Here is a 24,364-nt window from a genome sequence, read left to right as displayed (position 1 = left end):
CCGTCGGAGAGAGAGGAAGCCTAAAGGGGGGAAGGGGGCGTGTTGTAAGCAGGTTTTCAGAGGGTAGAGGAGGACAAGGACGAGGACGAGGAGGAGGAGGAGGAGGAGGAGGAGGAGGAGAAGGAAGTGGAAGAGGTGAAGGAAAGAAGGAAGGAAGGAAGAAAGGAAGGGGAGACGCAGGAAGAGAGTAAGTAAAGGAGGAATGAAGAAATAAATAAAGAAAGGGAGGAAGGAAGGAAGGAAGAAATTTAAGAAGAAAAGATGAAGAGAAGACAGGAAGAAAGAAAGAAAGATTAATAAAAAAATTAAAACAAGTAGAGAGACGTAGAAGAACAAGAAAAATATAAAGACCAAGGACAATCGCACGAAAAATGACACGAACTCAAAGAAGAACCCCAAGAAACACAAAATGATGAAAAGGCCACGAAGAAAGGATCCTGTCTGGGCAAGGGGAGGATAAAGAATGAATTTCGGGGTTAGTTAAGCTGAGGGATGGAGAATTGGAAGGAGGCCGAGGGATGGGCAGCGAGGGAAGGGAAGGAGGAAATTAATCTGAGGCGGAGAGGAATGAAGGGGAGAAAGGGAAGAGGAGTCCAGCTGAGTAAGGGTCAGTTTTCAGAAGGGAGGAAATGTGGAAGGGAAGAGGAATAGCGGAGAGTGGAGAATGGAAGATGGAAGAGGTGGAACAGCGGGAGATGGAAGGGAGAATAGATTGAAAAGTGAAGGACGAAAGGAGAATTTGGTGGAGGAGGGGAGAAAGGAAGGAGGTACAGACAGAATAGTGGAAGAAGGGAGGGTGGAATAGCGAAAAGTGGATAAAAGAAGGGGAATAAAGGAATGGTGGAGTTCTCTTCATCTATAAATCACATAATAAAGAACACTCGCCATTTGTTAGTGTTTTTAGTACTTTGTTTGCTATTTACGAACATTTTTGTATATAATTCGAAAAGAAAGAATATATGTAAATGTTGAAATACACCACTTTCCTGATTTTTTTATATATTTGGGTATTTTTGGACAATTTCTGGATAGATTCTGAATATTTTTGGAGATATTTGGAAAGGGAAATATATATAAATGTTGAAATAGACTATCATCCTGTTTTTTTATATATTTGGGTATTTTTGGATAATTTCTGGATAGATTCTGGATAGTTTTGGACATGTTTGGAAATGGAAATATAAATAAATGTTGAAATAGACTATCTTCTCAATTTTTATATATTTGTAAAGAGAAAAGGGATAGAAAGAAGGATAGAACGGAAGAAGAGAAACTGAGAAGAAAGATGCAGAAGAACAAGAAAACAAGAAAGTAACAAGAACAATAAATAAATAAAAAATAAGAATAGAATAGACTATCTTTTATGTTTCTAATAACTTTAAAATGTCAAATACACTCATTTCTTCCGTTTTCTTCAAGGGTAGTCATCCGGGCGGGCAGTGTCAGCTCCCGCCAGTAACCAACTAATTTAAATTCATCTAATTAAGCGCTCCATTCACCTTCCTTCTGGGATGACACGTGAAGGGTTTTTTTCTCCGCCTTTTCCTTGCTCAAAGTCTGACATCATTTCAAGGAAGGAAAGTTATATTCTTCACGTTTCTACAAGTGGTTGATGTGAATTCTTCTGCTGTTGATGATTTGAAGATATTACAGCAAAGTATTTTTTTATATATTTTGTACTACGAATGATGAGAGAGAAAGAAAGATCAATAAAGAGCAAGGTGAAATAAGGTGTTCAGATGAGGGGAAAAAATTGTATTAGGATATGTGTGTGATAGAAAGAAAAAGCTGACGAATATTAAGGATGATTTTAAGATATTGTACAATGAATAAGGAGAGTGAAAAAAAACAGTGAGAGGATAAGATAGCGTGTGCAGATGCTAGGAGATAAGTTAAAAATGGATACGTGTGTGAGAGAAAAAAAATAAAAAAGAACACATAGTAAGAATGATTTTAGGATTACTAAGCGGAAGGGGAGAAAGTAAGAAAAATCATTGAATAGGGAAATAATGAAATAGCGTGTACGAATTATGAGAGCGTGATAGAGGGAGTAAGAAAAATGAGTTAACAGGGAGATAATGATATTATAGCGTGTACAGATCCAGGGAAAGTGAATTAAAGTAAGATATATCCGTGTGCGTGTGTGACACACACACACACACACACACACACACACACACACACACACACACACACACACACACACACACACACACACACACACACACACACACACACACACACACACACACACACACACACACACACACACACACACACGCACACGCACACGCACGGCAACGCTGGAAACACACAAAACCATTTCACTCATGCGACTTGTCAAACATTTTAGCTTCCCTTCACATTATCATAACCTTTCTTTCTCCGCGCAGTTCCCATTTTTTCTCTTCATCTAACTGAGAGGCGACATCTTCCACCTTTCAGTAATTACGTCTTTTTATGTGTCAAGTTATTTTACTTTACAGACGCTTAATATTTATCATCATCAATTTAACTTTATATTCCAGCATTTATATTTTTGCTTCCTGGTTCCGTCACGAGTAAGTCATGCGTCGAAGTCTAAACTGAGCTTCATTTTCACCTCTGAGCTATTTTCATGTTTATTTTTTCCTTCCTGTAATTCTTCAGCTCCTTTTCTTCTGTCAGTTATCGTCTTTCCATTAATAGCTTTTACTTTGTTTTATTATATCGTCTATTCTTTGGCTCCCCGATGCTTTGTCGTTTAAGTTCATCAAAGAGGCATTATTTTTCCTCTTCGAACCAGTCTTATGAATATTTATGACTTCTTTTAATTCTCTAGTTCTTATTTTTCCCGTCGTTTATCATCTATCCATTAGCGTTGTTTACTCCTGCTATTTTTTCTGTTATCTATTCTTTTGTTTTCTTCTGCTTTTCCTCTTTGAATCACTCACATCAATATTTCGCTTCACTTAATTCTTCAGTTCTTATTTTTCCATCATTTTTCATCTTTCCAACAGGTTCTCTCACTCTGACTTCTTTTCTTTCACTGATACAATTATTTTCTGATACTCTCTTATGATCATCCTCTTTGAAACTTTCTTATACGTATTTTTCGCGTCCTGTAATTCTTCAGCTCCTATTTTTCCACCATTTATCATCTTTCAATTAGTTTTGTTTCCTCTGAGTATTATATTCTTTCGCTGATACATTTATTTTCTGATACTTTCTTATGATCATCCCCTTTGAAACTCTTATACATATTTTTCGCCTTTTGTAATTCTCCTTTTCCTATTTTTCCACCATTTATTATCTTTCCATTAGTTTTGCTTCCTCTGACTCGTCTATTCTTTCTACGTTCTTATGTTCTTATGTTCTTTTTTATACATTTATATTCTGATACTTTCATATGATCATCCCCATTGAACTATTCTTATATTCATTTTTCGCGTCCTGTAATTCTTCAGTTCCTGTTTTTCCGTCATTTATCATCTTTCCATTAGTTTTGTTTCCTCTGGCTTTTATATTATTTCACTGATACATTTATTTGCTGATACTTTCTTATGATCATCCCCTTTGAACTATTCTTATATTCATTTTTCGCGTCCTGTAATTCTTCAGTTCCTGTTTTTCCGTCATTTATCATCTTTCCATTAGCGTTGTTTACTCTGGCTTTTATATTATTTCACTGATACATTTATTTTCTGATACTTTCTTATGATCATCCCCTTTGAACTATTCTTATATTCATTTTTCGCGTCCTGTAATTCTTCAGTTCCTGTTTTTCCGTCATTTATCATCTTTCCATTAGCGTTGTTTACTCTGGCCATTAGCTCGCTTTTTCCCGAGGCCGCTCCACACTTTTTCCGCCGATATTTATGTTGCCGCTCGACAGGCCGACTCGCTTCACTCCAACAAAGGAAATAATATGGAGTTAGGGCGGAGCTGCGGCGGCGTTGAGGCAGCTGTCAGCACCAGACTAGCCGCCTCTACCACCACCACCACCACCGCTACCACCACTACAGCCTCCACTCCCTCCACCTCCAACATTAACGTTATTCCCTTTCCACCGCCACCGCTTTCACCACCACCACCAATGTCTCTTCTCCTCCACTACCACCATCAACACCACTACTACAGCCTCTCCATCTCCATCTCCACCATCACTTTCCACCACCACTGCCAACACCATTCTCTCCTCACCACCACCATCATCACCACCATCATCTCCTCGCACGTATATGGCTATTGCCGTATATATGGACAGGTGTGGAGGACAGGTATGGAGGGAAAGTGAGTGGCGTTTACCTGTGTGTGCCTCTGTGTAGCATCTGTGTTCTTACCTGCTTCTTCTACCTGGGCGTGTGTTGTTTTGTTTTTCATTGAGGTTAGTGGTGGTGTTTGTGTTAGTGGGGAGTGTTGTTGTTGTTCTCATCTGCGGGGATTGTGGGTTTTTTTCGTGTGTGAGTGTATGTTGTAGTCTGCTCAAGGTAAGCTCTTTGCGGTATATTTCACCTAAACTGTATTCTTCTCTATTCTAAAGTTCTTAATACTATCCTCTTAATACTATCGACCTCTTCATTTTCTTTATAGTTTACTTTACCTAAACAATCTTCTCTACCCTAAATCCTAGAGTTCTTAATATTTCCCGGTTATTTTTTAATTCGTCCTCTTCCTCTTCTGTACAATTTCTTTTACCTAAACAATCTGCTTCCCAATATTCCCCGTCAACAGGTTATCTTTTCCTATCGCCCTCCTCTTCCTCTTCTGTACAATTTCCTTTACCTAAACAATCTGCTCCCCTGGCCTAAAGTTCATAATCCTTCCAATGGTCAGGTTCTCTTTTCTGTTATTTTTCCTGTTTCTTGTTTTCATGAATGTTTCCTGTTTTCTCGCCTGTTTCTTTTTTTCTTCCTGTTCCACGTTTTCCTTCCTGTTTCTTGTTTTCCTTATTATTTCCTGTTTTCTTTCCTGTTTCTTGTTCTTTTCCTGTTCCACGTTTTCCTCCCTGTTCTTTTATTTCCTTCCCCTTTCTTATTTTCATTCTAGTCTCCTCTTTTCTCTATCCCATCAAGTCTCCATTGAGGACCCTGTAGCACACTCAAAAATACTTCCCTTCTGTCGAATGCTGTTCCACGTTTTCCTTCCTGTTTTTTTTTATTTCCTGTATCTTATTCTCATTCTAGTTTTCTGTTTTCCCTATCCCGTCCAGCCTTCATCGAGGATCGTGTAGCACATTCAAAAAGACTTCCCTCCTGTCGAATACAAGATCTCTCCACGTCTTGTATTTTGCAACATGAACGACATTCCCTCTGTCGTGACCAAGCTCCCTCAACGTCGTGTATCTTGCAACATGAACGGTTTTCCATCGGACATATTTTAAGTCTTCCATATTTCTCTTGCTGAAGTGAACTGTCTATCTGTGTCTCTCGATGCAATACATTTCTTTCTTTTTGGAGGGAAATGTCTCTCTCTCTCTTGACAGTATTCCTTTTTGGAGTTTGATGTTCTTATTTCTTAGAGTAAACACACACACACCAAGCCACATCAGGAGACACACAAACACACACGCCTTGCACACTCTGCCGTCCACCACCGCCGCCGCCGCCGCTCTCCAGCCTCCAGCACACGAATAAATGTCCCTAACCGTGAAACAAGGCCACTTTTCTACTGCCGCCTAATGGAACCCTTGAGCCTGAACACAAGGATGAACGCGCAATGCCGTCATACTCCGACACCAGCTCGCATGCTCTTATCCTCTCCATCTTCTACCTCTGTTTCTTTCTTTTTTTCTTCCATCTACTGTTTTCTGCTTCATGTCCTCCTTTCAGCCTCTATCTCCATCTTTCTTTCCATCTGTTTTCCTTTTCTAGTCCCGATCTACCTATCTCTCTTCATTCTTTCCCTTCGTTTATTATTTTTATCCTTTTGTTACGTTATTCTACCTTCCGTTTTCTTCTTTCCTTCATCTTCTACCTCTTTCTTCTTTCATTCCCTTCATTTATCTTTTTCCTTCCATGCCGTCATTCTACCCTTCCTCTCCTTCCTTCCCCTTTATTTCGTCATTCTTCCTTCCATTTCCTTCCTTCCTTCGTCTCCTTCCACCTCTATATCTTCTTCCTTTCCCTCCATTACTCTTTTTCCTTCCATACCGTTATTCTACCCTTCTTCTCCTTCCTTCCTTCGTCGCCTTCTACTTCTGTTTCTTCCTTCCTTCCCTCCATTTAATTCTCTTCCCTTCCCCTTCTACTTCTGTCTCTTGTTGTACCCTCTTTTATAGCCTTGTTCTCTCTTGCCTTCCTATTGCCCTCTTCATCTCCATCTCCTCCTTCCTCTTCACACCGTCACTCTTCCTCTTCGATCCTCTTCTTCTTCCTCTCTTCTTGCATCCCGTATAAAAAACGTTAAATATTCTGGTGAGCTAAAAAAATATGAACGTTGCAACACACACACACACACACACACACACACACACACACACACACACACACACACACACACACACACACACACACACACACACACACACACACACACACAAACACACACACCGGGACCTGGTTTTGGGTTTACTTGGTCGTTTATCTCGTCCACGTCCTCTTGGGTCGTATCGTTGGCTGTAAAATATTTAAGAGTGTCAGACCAGCCATGAAAGTCGTTCCCATTGCTTGTGGTGGCGGTGGTGGTGGTGGTGGTGGTGATGGTGGTGGTGGAGGTGGTGGTGTTGGGGAAATGCTAATATCTCTTTTGTATTCCTTTCTCTCTCTCTCTCTCTCTCTCTCTCTCTCTCTCTCTCTCTCTCTCTCTCTCTCTCTCTCTCTCTCTCTCTCTCTCTCTCTCTCTCTCTCTCTCTCTCTCTCTCTCTCTCTCTCTCTCTCTCTCTCTCTCTCTCTCTGTCTCTCTATCTCTCTCTCTCTCTCTCTCTCTCTCTCTCTCTCTCTCTCTCTCTCTCTCTCTCTCTCTCACACACACACACACACACACACACACACACACACACAAAGCTAGTCATTACGAGAGGAATCCCTCCCTTCCAGGTTAGCTTACCTCACCGTCTTCCTCCTCCTCCTCCTCCTCCTCCTCCTCCTCCTCTCCCATCCTTCCACAATCTTATTTTCCACTAATCTTATCTTCTTTCCTTCTTTTGTCATTCTTCTTTTCCTTCTCTCTCCTATTATCTCTCTCTCTCTCTCTCTCTCTCTCTCTCTCTCTCTCTCTCTCTCTCTCTCTCTCTCTCTCTCTCTCTCTCTCTCTCTCTCTCTCTCTCTCTCTCTCTCTCTCTCTCTCTCTCTCTCTCTCTCTCTCTCTCTCTCTCTCTCTCTCTCTCTCTCTCTCTCTCTCTCTCTCTCTCCCCCCTTATAAATGTATGAGGTGCCATTGGAAGACGCAAAAAAAAATACTGATGGAGAGTTTTTTTGGAACAGGAAAAAAATATACACTGGAAGAAGTCGCATGAATATTAATAAGCAGGAAACTTAGACGAAAAAAATATAAATACGGGTTAAAAAAGAGCAGAAAATTAATTGTGAGAGGAGGAAAAGTGGAGCGAAGTGGGAGGGAAGAAGAAGAGGAGGAGGAGGAGGAGGAGCGTGAAAATGCAAACAAAGGAGAGAAGAAGAAAAGAGAGAAAGTAAAAATAATGTAATGAAAGGGAAATTTGTGCAGTGAAGAAAACCGAAGGAAAGGCGATTAATGATAAGCGATAAGACGAGAATTAATGCATGATGAATAGATTAGAGGCGAAGGAAGGTACATCACATCGTTCTTTCAAGACAGTCTGCAGAAAGAAAATGAAGAAAAATATAGAATCGACAGTAGTAAAGAAAAAAGAAGAACAATATCAACTCTAACGTAGTAAAAGCAATATTGATGGAACTAAAGGAAAATACAGAAGGAAATAATGACGTGATAGAGATAAACGTGGAAATAAAGGAGTGATGGAAATAAACAAAAGAATAACAATTTAGACGGAGAAAAAAAATGACAGTGAAGAGAATCGTAGAAAAATATTGAAATGGTGGAATTAAACGTCGAAAATAACTGGAACGATAGAAATAAACTCAGAAAAAACTTGCATTAACGGGAATAAAGGAAAAACTCCAAACTATACGAAACTGAATATGAAAAAAATAAACTCCGGAAGACACAATGGCAGCGAGGAGAAGGCAGTGTCAAGAACCGACTTAGAGAGAAAAAGGTAAAACGTAATACTACAGGTGAAGACAGATTTATTCATTGTCAATACAGGTACATTGCTTCCGAGGGCACCGACAGGTAGAAACCAATACTACGCCTCTACACACACACACACACACACACACACACACACACACACACACACACACACGGAGGGATAATAAAAACGCCATTCACTTATCCCGCAGTCGCTCTGTTGAACCATAAAAAAATCGAGTTATTGGTAAAGGAGGAGGAGGAGGAGGAGGAGGAGGAGAGAGAAAGAGGAAGAGGATGTGTTAATGGTACTGGAAAAGGAAAACGAGAACAAGAACAAGAACGAGGACAAGGAAGAAAAGGAAGAGGAGGAAAATAAGGAAAAGAAAGGAAAGGAGGAAGAAGAAGATGAAAAAGAAGAAGAAGAAGAAGATCAAACACGACCAAGAACAAGAGCAAGAAGGACAAGAACAAGAAGAGGAAGAATAAGAGGGGAAGGAAGAAGGAAAAAACAATGAGGAGGAAGAGGAAGAGGAAGAGGAAGAGGAAGTTGCAGTGGTAGTTTTTCCATGCCTATCATTCTTCTTCACTCCTTGACTTAACACACCATGGAAGAGAAGGCGAAGAAGGAGGAGGAGGAAGCAGGAAGGAAGGAAGGAAGGAAGGAAGAGGGGGGACACGGGAGTAGGAGGAGGAGGAGGAGGAGGAGGAGGAGGCACAGCGGGGGGCACAGCAGGGGGGGTTGGGGGCTGTATTGTTGAGGAAGTGGCTGGCGACGAAATATGTGAGGTTTAAGAGGTCATTTTCGGGCGGGAAGTGACGGTATAATATTGTTGTTACGATAGATGACGCGGCGCCCCTCGTACGTTCTTGCGCCCGTCCGTAGAGCGTCCTTGGTGCCCCGACCCTCCCAGCATCCCCGCCTGCCTCTGCTTCTTCCTCTCTCACTCATTCTCTTTCTCATTCTCTTCATCATTTCCCTCTTTTCCTCTTTTATCTTCATTTCTTCTCGCCTTCCTTTCTTCCTTTCTCAGCATCCCAGTCTGCCTCTGCTCCTTCCTCTCTCACTCTCTCTCATTCCGTTCATTATTTCCCTCCTTTCCTTTCTTATCTCATGCCTTTATCAGCATCTCTCAGTTCTTCTCGCCTTCCTTACTTTTTAATTGGACCTCACAGCATCCCACTTTGCCTCTGCTTCCCCCTTTCTCACTCTCTCTCCTTCAAGCCATTCATTATTTTCCTCTTTTTTCCTCTTTTTTTTTATTTCTTGTGGCCATCCAACCATCCAACACACACTACTCTGTTTTTTATTATCTACAACTCTACTTACTACACACACAAATCAGCACTCACGACTTGTTTTCATGATCTCACATCTTTGTTTCCCTCACCACCGTAACCACATAACACTTAACATTCCCTCCTCTCCTCTGCAGCTCACCACCACCATCACCATCACGACACTTCTATCCCGCCTTTCCGTCACACACCATCACGCTTCATCGCCTCTCCTTCACACCTCCCCACACACAATATTTTTCCCTCACGCCGCCGCGCCATATCTCTCCCACACGTCATTTCACCCACACCGTCTGTTGCAAAGCGAGGCGCATCATATCTCGACAGCATCACCCTTCCCGTTCACTATATTACCGTACACGTCACTATATGTTTGCTGGTCACACTGTCCCGCACTATATCATTCACTATTACGCAACTCTTTCACCCACCATAGGTTCAAGGGTTAGTGCGACGGAGATGTGCACTGAGGCCATGTGTAGCTATAGCGTATGCTCTCAACTCCCCTAGGCATCATAATGGTCACCCTCATACTACATATCGCTTCTATTCTTCAGTCTCTATAGCTGTTTTGCATACTACTCAACATATACAGTTCTTACGCATACTCAGTCATTCTTTTCCTTAAATGATCTCAAACTACATCCAACATCTAACAAAACACTTACTAACATACAACATACAACATAACACTATATATGATCACTAAACTGGGTCTTGATAAGCTCTATAAGACTGTAGATTCTGTTAACGTGAAAATAAGTAACCCCCCCTTACACACACACGCGCACACACTCACAGCCTGTCATCCTGTATCCTGACCCCCGTTTTCTACACTTACTTCTTGTTAGCTTTTATTCATAAGCTTCCCTGAGAGGCCCACTGACGGCCACCTGGAGACTTGTGGTGCTCTAGTTTTAGGGGAGACTAGGCTTATCCTCCTCCTCCTCCTCCTCCTCCTCCTCCTCTTCTTTTTCTTTCCTTCTCCGTTTTCCTCTCTTCCTACTAGTTCTCCTCCTCTTCTAACTCCTCTTTCTCCTCCCCCTCTTCTTTGTCCTCGTTCTGTGGCCCCATTTTCTACTTATGCCTCCTCCTCTCCTTTCTTCTCCTCTTCCTCTTCCTCTTCCTCCTCTTCCTCCTCGTTTTCGTTCTTGTTTTTGTACCTGTTTTCTCTTCTCTCTCCTCCTTCTCCTCATTTTTGTTCATGTATTTTAGCTTAGTTATGTTTTTTCTATGCTATCGTCTTCTCCTGTTCTTCCTCTTCCACCTCCTCCACCTCCTCCTTCTTTGAGTCAAGTATATCACCTTGCCTAGACTTTTCCTTAGCTTATCCTTCTTTTCCTAGTCCTCCTCCTGCTCCTCCTCTTCTTCCTTCTCCTCCTCCTCATCCTCACCGTCTTCCTTCTCTTCCTGGATGACCATTTCTCATTTACGAGGTTCTTGTCTCACTCGCAACTTATTTCCCGTGTTTCTTGTGATGAGTTTTGTCCTCGCGCGCGTCTCAGTCTCTTCCTCGCCGTTTACAGAGGAACTTGGGTCATTAAAGGGACTCGTATGTGGAAACCAATGGCCGTGAGGGAGATAAAGAGATGGAGGTCTCGGGATGAATTAAAAGAGGCGGAGGATTATTGGTGTGAGTCTAGTCGTAAAGCGTTTTTGTGTGTGATGCCTTTGAAGTTTTATGTTTTGGAAGTGGGCTTTTGTTTTTCTTCTTTTCTTTTTGAGTTGTAGATTTTGAGTATTATGTTTTTATCTTTCTCGTATTTCACATGTTTTTTCTTCTTTTCGTTTTAAGGTTCTCTCTCGCTCTCTTTCCTCTCCATTCGCCTTCTTCCCCTTATCTTCCTCCTGCTATCCCTTCTTCATCTTTCTGTCTCTCCCCTTACCTCAACTGTCTTCTATCTCTCTCTCTGTCTCTCTTTCTAAGCACCTTCTTCCTTCCTTCCTTCCTTCCTTCCTCCCCGTTCTCCTTATCTTCCTTCTGGTGTCTATCCCATCGTCTTTCTCTTCTTCATTTATTCAACATCCACGCCCACTTTCTTTCTCCTTTTCCTCCGCTGTCTCCTTTCTATCCTTCTCTTCCTCATTTCCATCCATTCGTCACCCCCATCCATTCCTTTTCCTTCCTTCTTTTCCCTTTCATTCTCTTTCTTGCCTCTTTCTCCCTTCTTTTTAGTATTCAAACCTTCCTTTCACATTTCTCTCCCTGTCTCCCTCTCTTACACCCTCCTACCCTACTTTTCTCTCTTTTTTCCCCCTCTCACCTACTCTCCCTTCTTCCCTTTCATCCACCTATCTATTTCCCGCCTCTTTTACACTCCCCTCTTTGACACCCTCTCCCCCTCTCACCCACTTTTCCATCTCCCCTTTCATCCACCTACTTCTCCTACCTTTCGATATCCACTCTTTCACCCATCTCACTTTCCCTCCCTCCCAAGCATCCTCTCTCACTCCCACCCTCTCCACTCCACTCCCACTCCTTCCCACTCCCCTTCAGCGACTCCTCGGCAGCCGCGGAAGTGAAGCGTGCCAACTTTAGTGAGAAAATATCGCTCGCACTCAAGTTTCCCGCGGACGATCTTTCAAGACGGCGGCGGCGGCGTGTGCGAAGGGGGGGAAAAGAGAGCCAGCCGAGGGGGAGAAGGCGAGGAAGGGGAGTGAAGTAAAGTATAAGGAGGGGGTTTTAGTGAGGCTCCTCCGACTCTACCCAAGTTCACAAAGGGCTCATTCCCCGGCGCCGCGGCCTCCCATTGCTGTCTCCTCTCTCACGCCACATCAAAACACACAGAAAAATGGTGCCTTCATAAAGAGTTGCCGGGGCGTTAAGGACGGGAATAAAAAGTAGGGGTAATGCCTTAGCCGGGAAGAATATGGCGGGGAGAGAGTGTGTGGGAGTGAGAGGGAGAAAGAGAGAGTGTGTGAAAGAGAGAGAGAGAGAGAGAGAGAGAGAGAGAGAGAGAGAGAGAGAGAGCAAAACAATAAGAATGAGAATAGACGAGAGAAGTGAGGAAAAGAATGAGAAAAATGAGAAATGGTGAGAAAAATGAAAGATATGAGAAGAAACGAGACAAATGAAGGAAATAAATGCGGAAAACGAAGCAAAACGAAAAGTGAAAATATAAGGAAAACGAGAAACGACGAAACAGGTGAAGAAGAAATGAGGAAAAAAAGGAAAATCAGGAAAAGTGAGAAGAAAACGATATATATGAAGGAAATAAATGAGGAAAACTTAGCAAAACAAAGATAAAAAGTAGAAGAAAACTTAGAATAGACAAAACAGGCGAAGAAAAAATAGGACAAAAAGAGAAAAATAAATAAAGGTGACAGAGACGAGACAGACGAGATGGAGAGAGAAGAGGAGGGAAAAAAAACACGGAGAGAAAGTGCCTCCATTAATACTTTTTCCTCCAGGTAATATTGCAAATTTCCCTCCACTTCCCCCTTCCTCCACTCTCACCCTCCCTCCCTCCCTACCTGTGCGCCTCACCTGTCCCACCTGTCCCTCGCCGCGCCATTCGCCGTAATTCGAAGCGTTTAGAGTGACGCGCGCGATGCTCAGGTGTAACTATATCCAGGAGCGTTTCCCTGTTCGGCCCCCTCGGCTCTATTGGCCAGGTAGAGACAGGTAGGGAAGGGAAGGGAAGGGAGGGAGTTGGTAGGGGAGTAGGAGGGTAAGGAAGGAAGTGAGTCTTGTATCTATTGGCCAGGAAGAGGCGGGTAGGGAAGGGAAGGGAAGGGAGGGTGTCGGTAGGGGAGTAGGAGGGTAAGGAAGGAAGTGAGTCTGGTATCTATTGGCCAGGAAGAGGCAGGTAGGGAAGGGAACGGAAGGGAGGGTGTCGGTAGGGGAGTAGGAGGGTAAGGGAGGAAGTGAGTCTGGTATCTATTGGCCAGGTAGAAGCAGATAGGGAGGGGAACGGAAGGGAGGGTGTCGGTAGGGCTGTAGGAGGGTAAGGAAGGAGGCGAATCTGGTATTTTGGAAGGTGATGGAGAGTTTCTGTATGTATGAGATAGGGTGGTGAGAGGGTGAGGGAGAGTGAGTGTTGGTATGAGGTAGGATGGTAAGGGAGGTTCGGTTACCGTGGGAGAGATTATCAAAACAAGCAACAATAAGACAATTATGAAATGGAAGAGAAAGGAAGTACACCAAATCACAGAGAATCCACAGAATGAGGGAATAGAAGACAAGAAAAAGCAAACAAAAAACACGAAAACAAAAGGTGAAAAAGACGAAACGAAAGAAAAAAGAAAAGAAAAAGATATCACCTTCCTTCCTTACTCTCTCTCTCTCTCCCTCCCTCTCGCTCTCTCCTCGTAAAATTCGTGAGTCCTCAATAATTCTTAAGGGATTAATTACGCGCAAAGAGCTGACGCGGCGGCCCTCGCTCAGCCCGGCAAGGTATTGGCGGCCAGCTGATTTGATGCGTCAGTCCCGGTGATGAGGAGACGACGACGCGCCCAGCCAGGTGTGAAAGATGCTGGGTGGAAGATGCTGGGTAGAAGATGCTACGGGAGAATGCTGTATGGGGGATGCTGGGTAGAAGATGCTGTTGGAACGATGCTGGGTGGGAGATAAGATGATGTATGGGAAGATGCTTGTGTGAGATGCTGGGTGGGAAGATGCTGGGTAGAAGATGCCACGGGAGGAGCTGTATGGGGGATGCTGGGTAGAAGATGCTGTTGGAACGATGCTGGGTGGGAGATGAAATGATGTATGGGATGATGCTTGGGTGAGATGCTGTGCTGGAAGATGCTGGGGGTCTGAGGAGGCTCTTTCGTTAGGTTACAGTAAGGGACCAGAAAATCCTTAACCTAACATATAATAACAAAGCCCATAACATTGATCTTCTTCTTTGACACTCTTCTTCTAAACTTTCCAATAACCCGAACTTTTATACCTAAGATACCCCTTTAAACCCGGTCCTGCCCCTTATGCCAACACGGGGACGCATGACTGATTGGTACCTTTCCTCATCGACAGGTGGGGCTCATACCCTGGCAGCATGGGCGTGGGGCTCGGGGACAGACGCTCGCTGCCCCCCACGCCAGGATCCGCAGTGCTTGTGATTGAGGCCGCCCATGCCGCTGATGCCCACGCCTACACCTGCACAGCTAATAACTCCCTTGGAATTGACCAGGTGTGTGTATGTGTGTGTGTGTGTGTTGCTCCTTCTCTTCTCCCTTTCTGTCCTCTCCCTTTTTGTCCCTTCGCCCTTATGTCCTTTCCACCTCCCTTTCCTCTTTCCCCAAACTACCTCATATCTGTCCCCCTGTTGTCTCTTCCCCAAATACCTCATCTCTCCCTCCCTCTCTTCTCCCTCCCTTCTATCCATCTACATCCTCCATCCTTCGTACCCTCATAATTCCTATCTTCCTCCCTATTCCACCATATCCTCTTCTTCTCTGTCCTCTCTCCTGGTCTACCCATCTTCCTTTCCTCTCTTCCAAGTACCTCATATACCCCTGTATCCTCCATCTCCTTACCTGCATAACACCTGTCCGCTACCCATTCCCAGGTAAGCGTGGACGTGGTGGTGGAGTCCCGCCTCACCGTCAGCGTCACGCCTCGCTCCCTCACTGCTGATTTGGGCGGCACCGCGACCTTCACCTGTACTGTGTCTGACCCCTCGGCGCCTGTGACCTGGTGGGTGGATGTTGTTGTTGTTTTTGTTGTTGTTGTAGGTGTTTCTGTTTCTGCATTTGTGTTTTTGTTTTGTTTTCTTGTTTTTGTTGTTGTCTTGGTCAGTATCGTATTTTGTTTTACTTTTACAATTGTTTTTTTTCATCTTTAGTTTCTTTCCACTGCTTCCCTGCTTTCTCTTCCTCTATCTATCTCTCTCTCTCTCTCATTCCCTCTCACCTCTCTCTTTTTCTTCCTCTATCTATCTATCTCTCTCTCATTCCCTCCCACCTCTTTGTCTCTCTTTCCCTCCCACCTCTCTCTTTCTCTTCCTAACTCACTCCTCACTCTTTCTCCTTCTCTCCCACCTTTCTCTTTCTCTCCCTCCCTCCCACCCAACTGTTTCTTTCTCTGTTTATCCCACCTCTTTCTCCCTCCATCCCGCCTCTTTCTCTTTCTTTTTTTTTTTCTCTCTCTCTCTTTTCACAAACGGCGCTCTCTCTCCTAAAACTCTTTATCTTTTGGTTTACTTGCTATAGAGGTTCATGAAGCTTTTTTTTTTTTTTTTTTTACTTGCATACACTGCACCCAACCGTCCTCCTCCTTTTCTTCCTCCTCCTCCTCCTCCTCCTCCTCCTCCTCCTCTCTTACCAAAGGCTTTCCATTTTCACAACGCTAAAGGTACACTGCTTCACTTCTCTCTCTCTTCCTTGTCTTCTCTCTCTCTCTCTCTCTCTCTCTCTCTCTCTCTCTCTCTCTCTCTCTCTCTCTCTCTCTCTCTCTCTCTCTCTCTCTCTCTCTCTCTCTCTCTCTCTCTCTCTCTCTCTCTCTCTCTCTCTCTCTCTCTCTCTCTCTCTCTCTCTCTCTCTCTCTCTCTCTCTCTCTCTCTCTCTCTCTCTCTCTCTCTCTCTCTCTCTCTCTCTCTCTCTCTCTCTCTCTATCGATCTAACCCGTATTTCTTCCTTTCTCCTTCCTTCATTTTCTTCATTCATTCATTCACTCTTTCCATCCTCTTTACTACTTCCATATTTTCTTCTTTTCTTCTTTTTTTCCTTTTTTATTCGTATTATCGTATGTCTTCCTTTCTCCCTCCTTTCCTTCCTTTTTTCCTTCATTCTTTCAATACTTTTCTTCTACCATTTCCATATTTTTTCTCTATTCTTTTTTACCTTTTATTTTTACATTTGTCGTCGTGTCAGGTAACTAACTTTTCTATTATTTTCCATCATTTCCATTTTTCATATTTTTCTCTTTTCCATTTTACTTTTTTTCTTACTTGTCACACGATTCCGGTACCCAGTCACCGCACCTTGTACTGTACCGTTAATGGCCTCACGGTACACGTCTGCTCCTTCTCCTCTTTTATAGCGCACCGTTTTCACCCGAGCCAGAGAAGGTACAAACACATTTTTCACCTTTTTGTGTGTCTTTTTTTCTCTTTTGGCGTCATTAGCCCGGTCTTTTTGTGCGCTTTGTAAGGATGGCTCTGCTAATCTCTCTCTCTCTTTCGCTTTCCCTCTCTCTCTCTTTCCCTCTCTCTCTTTCTCCTTTTACATCTAGTTATCTCTCTGGTTCTCTCTATTTCTCTCTCTGGTTTTGTTTATCTGTCTCTTTCTCTTTGGATGTTGTTTGTATGTTTGTTGGTGTGTTTGTCTTCTTTCTTTCTTTTATTTGTCTTCTTTCTTGTTTTCATCTCTTTTTGTTGTTTCCCCGTCTATTTTTGCCTTCCTCTGTTTGTCTTCTCTGATTCCTTATTGTGTCTCCATCTGTTTTTGCCATTATCCCTCTCTCTTTTCTGCTGTTCTGTGTGTCTGTTTGCCTGTATGTCTGTCTGGCTCTCTGTTTGTCTAGGTACTGGCTCTTCTTGTTCTTTATCCTGTTTCTGTAGCTCTGCAAATTCTCTAAAATATTGCAAACATTACCCATAATCCCCTCAAACATAAACTTTATAAACAGGAGCACAGGTGAGAACACAAACTAAATCACAGGTAAAGAGCACACACACTAGCCACATACAGGTGATCCCCACAGGTACGTAAGCTCCCCCGTGTGTCTCCCTTCAGGTACTACAACGGGGCGCCAGTGGTGGGCAGCGGGCGCGTGGTGGCGGCGGGGCGGCAGCTGATCGTGTCCGGCGTTACCCACGACGACCCGGGGATGTACCAGTGCCAGGCATCGCGGGGCTCTCAGTCTGCTCAGTACGCCGCGCAGCTTCTCCTTGGAGGTGGGATATGCTAAGAGGGGTGAATAGTTACATGATTTCTGGCTCCTTTCTAAAACCTCACGTCTGTCTCTTAATAGCTCACTAACACCTTACTAATAACTCTTAACTAACCACACTACTTGTAACTAACGTTTATAACATGATTTCTCCCTCCTATCTGAAGCCTCCTCTCCTCCTCCTCCTTCTTGTTTCCCTTTCATCTTTTTTTTCTTCCCTCTCCATCTTCCACCCTACATCATCAATCATCTTACCTTACTTTTGTTTCTACCTGCTTTTTCCTCCCCTCTCTCTTTTCCTCACCTCCCTTACCTTTTGGATATCTTTTTCTTCATTTTCTTGTTTGCTCCATTATCTCTTCACCTTCTTTTGACCTCTTCCTCGTCATCCCTCTTTGCATTCCTTCATCTCTAAGTCTTCTTTTTCCTTACCTTTTTCCTATCATCCATCTCCTGTGTCCTATATCATCTCTCCCTCGTCCCCAGATTCACCGCTTCATTCCTTTTATTCCTTTTCCTCAGCCTCTCCACAGACTCCGAGGCCCAGTTCTCCTTCGCCTCCGCTCCACCGCACAAACCATTCAGCTCTAGTGCTCCTCTTATCTCCTCTCCTTCCTCTTGTTATGCTCTGCCCACCGCACATCTTTCCCCCACACGCTTCCTTCCTCTCAATGTCCCCCTCAATTCAACCTTAGTACTGAGAAATCTTACTGTATTTCCTTCTCTTTTACTTTTTTGCTCTTCTTTATAACCACTGAGCGAGCCTTTCATTTTTATCGCATTTCTTTTATCCCCATCATTCACATTTCTTATTCTTATGCGTTTTTTTCTTTCCTATTTCCATCCACTCTTTACATTCCTTCCTCCTTCTCTTCTTACTATAGATAACAACGATATCTAGATCTCTTTTCTCTCCTATCTTCTGTTTCTTCGTCCTTTCCTCCTATTACCATATCCGTTTACCATTCTCTCCATATTTCTTTTGTCCTATCTTCCTCTTCCACCCTCACCTTTCCTTCCTTCTTCCTCCTACGCTACGCAAAATCACCATTACATGAACTTTTTGACACCTTCTCTCAGCATTTCTTTCCTGTATACCAATCATTCATATTTCCTTTTGTTCATTCTTCTTTTCTTCTCCTCCCTTCCTGTTCATTCTCTTTACGCTACACCCAACCAACAAAACAAAATCGCCATTACATGAACCTTTTCACTCCTTCTCTTAGCCTTTCCAGTACACCGCAGTTCTATCCTGTATACTAATCATTCATATTTCCTTTCGTTCATTCTTCTTTCCTTCCCATTCCTTCCTGCTATCTCATTCTCTTCACTCTACACACAACCATCACCAGACACTTTTCTCTACCTCTCGCATCCATTCCACAACACACCATTCACTCTACTCCTCCTCACATCCCCGCAGACTCCGCCCCTGTGCTCCATTACCGCTTCATCGAGCAGACCATTCAGCCCGGCCCACCTGTGTCCCTCAAGTGCTCGGCCGTCGGGAACCCAACACCCACCATCACCTGGACCCTCGCCGGCCTCCCCATCACGCAGACAGACAGGTGGGCTCTCAGACGGGTTGCAGATTACCGCTTATCGATGAGGCTCCAAGAAGTTTAGCAGGAGAGGTTTAAGGGAAGGGAGGAGTAAGTCTTAACGAATTTATGCCCTCGCTTTGTCTGTGTGTGAAAAGTTGGGTCGTCAGTTAGTGTGTGAGTGGTGGCGAGGTGCGTGATGGGGGTAGGGAGCGGCGAGGGTGACTTGGGTGTGAGAGGGAGAGGTATAGATAGATAGATAGATAGATAGATGGATTGATAGGTAAGTAGATAGAAAGAGATTTCAGGAGATAAACAGGAAAAATAAACAAGTATAAAATAGCTATGGATATATTTAGCAAGTGAAGGAAAGTGTTTCAATATATAAGTCAATTGTTTTTAAAGGCTCATAGATATAAGATCTCACATAAGGTCTCTATCTACGTAAACTAACTACCATTGTCCTCTCCATCTATCTTTCCATCTTTCTATCTATCTAATACCTCATACCTTATATCACTGTGGCGTGCAGGGTGATGGTGGGGGAGCAGCCGGGGTCGCGTGGGAAGGTTGTGGGCCACGTGAACGTCTCGCACGCCCGCGTGGAGGACGGCGGCCGATACCAGTGCGTGGCGGCCAACAGGGCGGGGGAGGCATCGCACGCCGCCTCCCTCAACATATACGGTGAGTGTGTGGGGGTCACCGGTGCCAGATTATCGTACTCAGAGCATAATATTAACCGTTTTTTGACGCCTAACCATTGCCAGGAAACATCGGGAATTAACTATTTTAACGATAAATATAAATGCATCCAGTTATTGGGGCCCAGGAGACAGTTTTGGGGTCGGAAGTTGGTAAATATAAGAGGCTGAGTACGACGATCTGGCAACGGTGATGGGGCGGAGAGAGTGTGAGAGACAGACATACAAACAGAAGAATATACAGACAGACAGACTAGCAGATCCACACAGACAGAACATACACATAAAGAGACGGATACACAGCTTACAGACAAACAGACAGACGGATAGACAGAGAAACATACATACACAAAGACGAACACATAACAGACATACAGACCGACAGACAGACTACAAAAAGGCAAAGACAGATGGACAAACAGGCACACACATACAGACAGACAAACACACAGATCAGACAGACACATAGATACACACTCGGACAGACAGACAGATTTTTTTTACAGCAAAGGAGACAGCTCAAGGACTTAAAAAAAAACAATGATGAAAAAAAACCCCGCTATTTACTGCCCCTAAAATATATCCTGAGATACACACACAGCTCCATCCCTCTAATGCCATCCTCCTCCAGGGCTGCCCGTGACCCGCCCCTTGGCCTCCGTGACTGCCGTGGCCGGGGAGAAGACGGAGCTGTGGTGTCCTGTGGCCGGCTACCCCATCCACGCCTTCACCTGGAGGAAAGGTAGGTGATGGAGGCTTTCCGTAGCGCTGGGAAAGTCATTGTAAGGTGTAGTGAAGAAGATATAGAAGGTTATTGGTGTGTACAGTAAGGTTAAGGAAGTCAGTGGTAGATTTATTGTTATTATTATTGTTACTATGCTACGTAAAATAGAGATAAGGTAAGGAAAATCATAATTGGATATAGTAAGGTAAGGAAAATCAGTGATGGATGTAGTGAGGTAAAAAAAAGTCGCTGTTAGGTATAGAAAGGTAAATAAAGCCAGTGTTGCTGTAGTAAGGTAAGGAAGCGAGTATCGTAAGGTAAGGAAGGTCTCTGCTGCATATATTAGGGTAAGGAAGATCAATGCTGGATATAGTAAGAAAACAAAAAGGTTATTTCTAGGCACTGTAAGGTAAGAAAAAGGTCAGTGATTGATATTATAAGGTAAGAAAGGTCATTGTTGGATATATTAAGGTAAATAAAGGTCAGTACTGGGTATATTAAGGTAGAAAACAGCCACATGAAAAAGCAGGAGGTCATTTTACTCACTCGGACCTTTTTCTGTTTTGGGCAGTTTCTGTTATTCATATCATTACCCATTTGTTGTTATTTTCCCTATTTTTTTCAGTTTCCATTTTTTCCCATTTTCCTATTTATACAATCCCTCACTCCCTCCCTCCCTTCTGCCGGCCGTTATTGTTTTCCCAGTTTTTCGTCATTTTCCATTTTTGCCCCATTTTCCTATTTATAAACCCCTTCCCTCCCTCCCTCCCCTCTGCCGGCCGCTATTGTTTTCCCAGTTTTTCGTCATTTTTCATTGTAGCCCCATTTTCCTATTTATAAACTCCTTCCCTCCCTCCCTCCCTTCTGCCGGCCGCTATTGTTTTCCCATTTTTTCGTCATTTTTCATTTTAGCCCCATTTTCCTATTTATAAACCCCTTCCCTCCCTCCCTCCCTTCTGCCGGCCGCTATTGTTTTCCCAGTTTTTCGTCATTTTTCATTTTAGCCCCATTTTCCTATTTATAAACCCCTTCCCTCCCTCGCCTCTGCCGGCCGCTATTGTTTTCCCAGTTTTTCGTCATTTTTCATTTTAGCCCCATTTTCCTATTTATAAACCCCTTCCCTCCCTCCCTCCCTTCTGCCGACCGTTACTTTGATCTCATTTCGGCGCTGTTTACCGTTCACTTTTTATTCCTTCCTGTTTGGCCATTTTAATACCTTTTTTTATCTCGTTCTCCCTCAAAGCCCGCCGTTCATTTTTCATTTCTCGTCGACTCACAATAATAGACTGTTTGTGAGCCGAAGATTAGCTCGCCTCTTTCCATGCAAACTCCCGTGTATTTCCCGTGTGTTTCCGTGTTTATTTATCCGACCTGAACTGCTACGTTACACTTCCTCTATCTTTTTATCCCCCTTCAGTAACAAAAAAAATCATAAAACCAAGAAATATGTGAACAAAAAGCTTAAGGTAGCGAATCGTGAAGCCAAAAACTGCAAGAATTCTTTAGCTAATGCAACCTGAACTACTATGTCAATTTCCTCTACCTTTTTTTCCCATTTCAGTAACCAAAAAAATCATAACTGCAAGAAATATATCAATCAGAAGAGTAACATATCAAAGCATGAAGCCAAAACTGCAAATGTCAACTTCCAAAACCAAGAAATATGTGAACAAAAAGCGTAAGGTAGCGAAGAGAGAATCCAAAACAACATTAACTCTATGGCTAATGCAACCCAGACTTCACTTCCTCTTTCCTTTTTTTTTTCCCTTTCCGTAATAAAAAAACAAAGGATCAGGAAATATATGAAAAAAGAGCCTCGTAGCACACCGTCAAGCCATAACTGCAGGAATTCAAATAACCATATACTTCCTCTACCTTTTTCCCCCTTCAGTAATAAAAGAAATCACCCAACAAAATACTCAGAAAAAAAAGAGACTCGTAGCGGAGCGTGAAGCCAAAAACTGCAAGAACTCTATAGCTTCAAGTCCCTTTTAAAAGATTCAGCGGTCCGGATTTAGCTTCTTTTCGGATCCTCTCTCGCCAGAACTAATTTATTCTCTTGCGCTCACCTCGCCTCCCTGATCCTCCCCCAAGCGTGTCTTTGAGGCTGAAGGAGACGAGGAGAAGGAGGAGGAGGGAGGAGGAAAAGGAGGGAAGAGCAACGTCAGAGAAGGAGGAGGGTTGTACTAGTAGGAGGAGGAGGAGGGGAAGGAGGGAAGGATATCATAGAAGGAGGAGGAGGAGATAGCCATGAGGGGAGGAGGAGAAGGAGGAGGAGGAGGAAGACGCCCAAGGAGATGGAGAAGGAGAGAGAGACTGACAAGTAAGAGAGGTTTGGAGAGGAGGAGGGAGGGACGAACAGGAGGAGGAAGAGGAGGAGGAGGAGGAGGGAGGAGGAGGGAGAATGCGTATGTGGGCGTCAAGGGGGAGAGAGAGAGAGAGGACGAGAGGGGAGATGAGGCCAAAGAAAGCGTTAGGTAAGATAGGAGAGAAAGATGAAGATGGGGAGAGCTGGCGTATGTAGGAAAAAGAAGAGGAGGAGGAGGAGGAAGAGGAAGAGGAGGAGGAAGACAGGTGTTGACGTTATCTGCGCAAATTAGGTGACGGAAGACTCAGCGGCGGAGACGGATTAGGAGGAGAGATTAGCGAGCGAAAAATGATGATTCCAGAGAACGAGGATTATTAGCACGCGAAGTTGAGCGGAAGGGAAGGCAATTACGGAAAGCGAAAATTACCCAGCTGAAGATTTATCATTTTAATCTTACCTCACCAGGACGAAAAATATGGACTTACGTGAATCCTTGTGACAGACGAACACTAAGACCACGACGGAAGGAGGATTACTCATTAGATATCTTGTGGGTGCTGAGGAAAACAAACACACACTAAAGAACATGTTGAAACGTGTTAAGATGAGCAGTGGTGTGAGGCAAGAGGAGCAACATGGAAAGTTTTTTATCCTAGTAGCAGAACTTGTATACTAAAGGTGATGTTACGTGATGCTATACAGCGCAAACTGTTTTCTGGGAAGGAGAGGAAGAAGGAGGGATGAAGGAGCGAAGAACCTCAAGGGTAAAAACAACAACAAAAAACAACAGCAAGCAAGCGAGAGAGCGCAATACCGGCTGAAAGGCTGCGAGAAATTATAGAAAGATTCCCGGAACACAACACAAGCTAACGCACTTTTTAAAGAGTTTGTTAAAGGTGAAACTAATGGAGTGTTCCAGCGGCTACGAACGACCGAAGGAGGAGGTTGAGTGTATAACAGTTTATCTTGACGCTCACGTGTGTTAGGTAGAAAAAAGTGGGATTGAAAGTGAGTAGAAAGTCTGGTGCTGCAGGGCCTTGGGAGGGGAGGGAAGAGGAGGAAGGGAAAGGAGGGGAAGAATGGGGAGGAAGGGGAAAGGAAAGGAAAGTGAGAGGAGGGAGGGAAAAAGAAGGATAGGGAAGGGAAAATGAGGGGGAAAGAGATTACGGATGGGATGAGAAGAGGAGAGGAGGGGAAAGAAAGGGAGGGAAGGGAAGGAGAGAGTTGGCGAGGAGAAGGGGGAGAGAGAAGGGAAGGGATGGTACGGATAGGGATAGGAGGAGTGGGAAGGAGAAGGCAAGGGAGAGGAGAGGAGAGGGAAAGGCGGGGAGGGAAGGCATGCAGTTAACAAGCTCAGATGAACAGTAAATTACAACATAACGGAAGAAGTTATCAAGGTAAGCAACACTGCGGCGGCGGCGGTGAGGCGAGGCAGACTGTGAGAGGCTGTAGACAAATAAAAAAAGAACCAAGTTAATTTATGACAAGAAACAGCCTTTGACTCCACCTTGTTACGAACTGCGTGGTGGGTGCGTGGAGGTGGAGGCCCTTAACCGTACGATGCCTACTCCATGCAGATAGACAAAGCGTGCATGCGAATGGTGGAACATGTGTGTGTGTGTGAGAGGAAACGTAATGAGATGAGGTGCCTTTGTGTCTAGTCTGCTTAGGAGCGCTGCGTAAGGACCCCCATTCGAGAGACATTCCTTATACAACAGAAAAATAAGTAACATCGTCATTTACATCTCGTCGCCCAAGCACACACATTTGACAAGGCTTTCGCAGGAGTTGTAGGCATATCCA

At 43.9% G+C, this 24,364-nt stretch overlaps 1 protein-coding gene across 7 annotated transcripts in view; it reads left to right on the top strand.

The window, feature by feature from the left end:
• Positions 1-24,364, top strand: part of LOC126998180 (cell adhesion molecule Dscam2-like) — a 240,236-nt gene that overhangs the window by 153,645 nt on the left and 62,227 nt on the right. For all 7 annotated transcript variants that reach the window (XM_050859625.1, XM_050859626.1, XM_050859624.1 and 4 more), the window contains exons 7-12: positions 14,429-14,585; positions 14,964-15,091; positions 17,131-17,291; positions 18,711-18,855; positions 19,361-19,512; positions 20,161-20,271. In XM_050859625.1, the coding sequence (XP_050715582.1) occupies positions 14,429-14,585; positions 14,964-15,091; positions 17,131-17,291; positions 18,711-18,855; positions 19,361-19,512; positions 20,161-20,271 (854 nt within the window). The remainder of the gene's footprint in view (positions 1-14,428; positions 14,586-14,963; positions 15,092-17,130; positions 17,292-18,710; positions 18,856-19,360; positions 19,513-20,160; positions 20,272-24,364) is intronic.

This window comes from Eriocheir sinensis, chromosome 13 (assembly GCF_024679095.1).
Source record: "Eriocheir sinensis breed Jianghai 21 chromosome 13, ASM2467909v1, whole genome shotgun sequence".
NCBI lineage: Eukaryota > Metazoa > Arthropoda > Malacostraca > Decapoda > Varunidae > Eriocheir > Eriocheir sinensis.
Note: the sequence above shows the minus strand (reverse complement) of the source record. Positions and strands in the feature narration are given on the sequence as shown.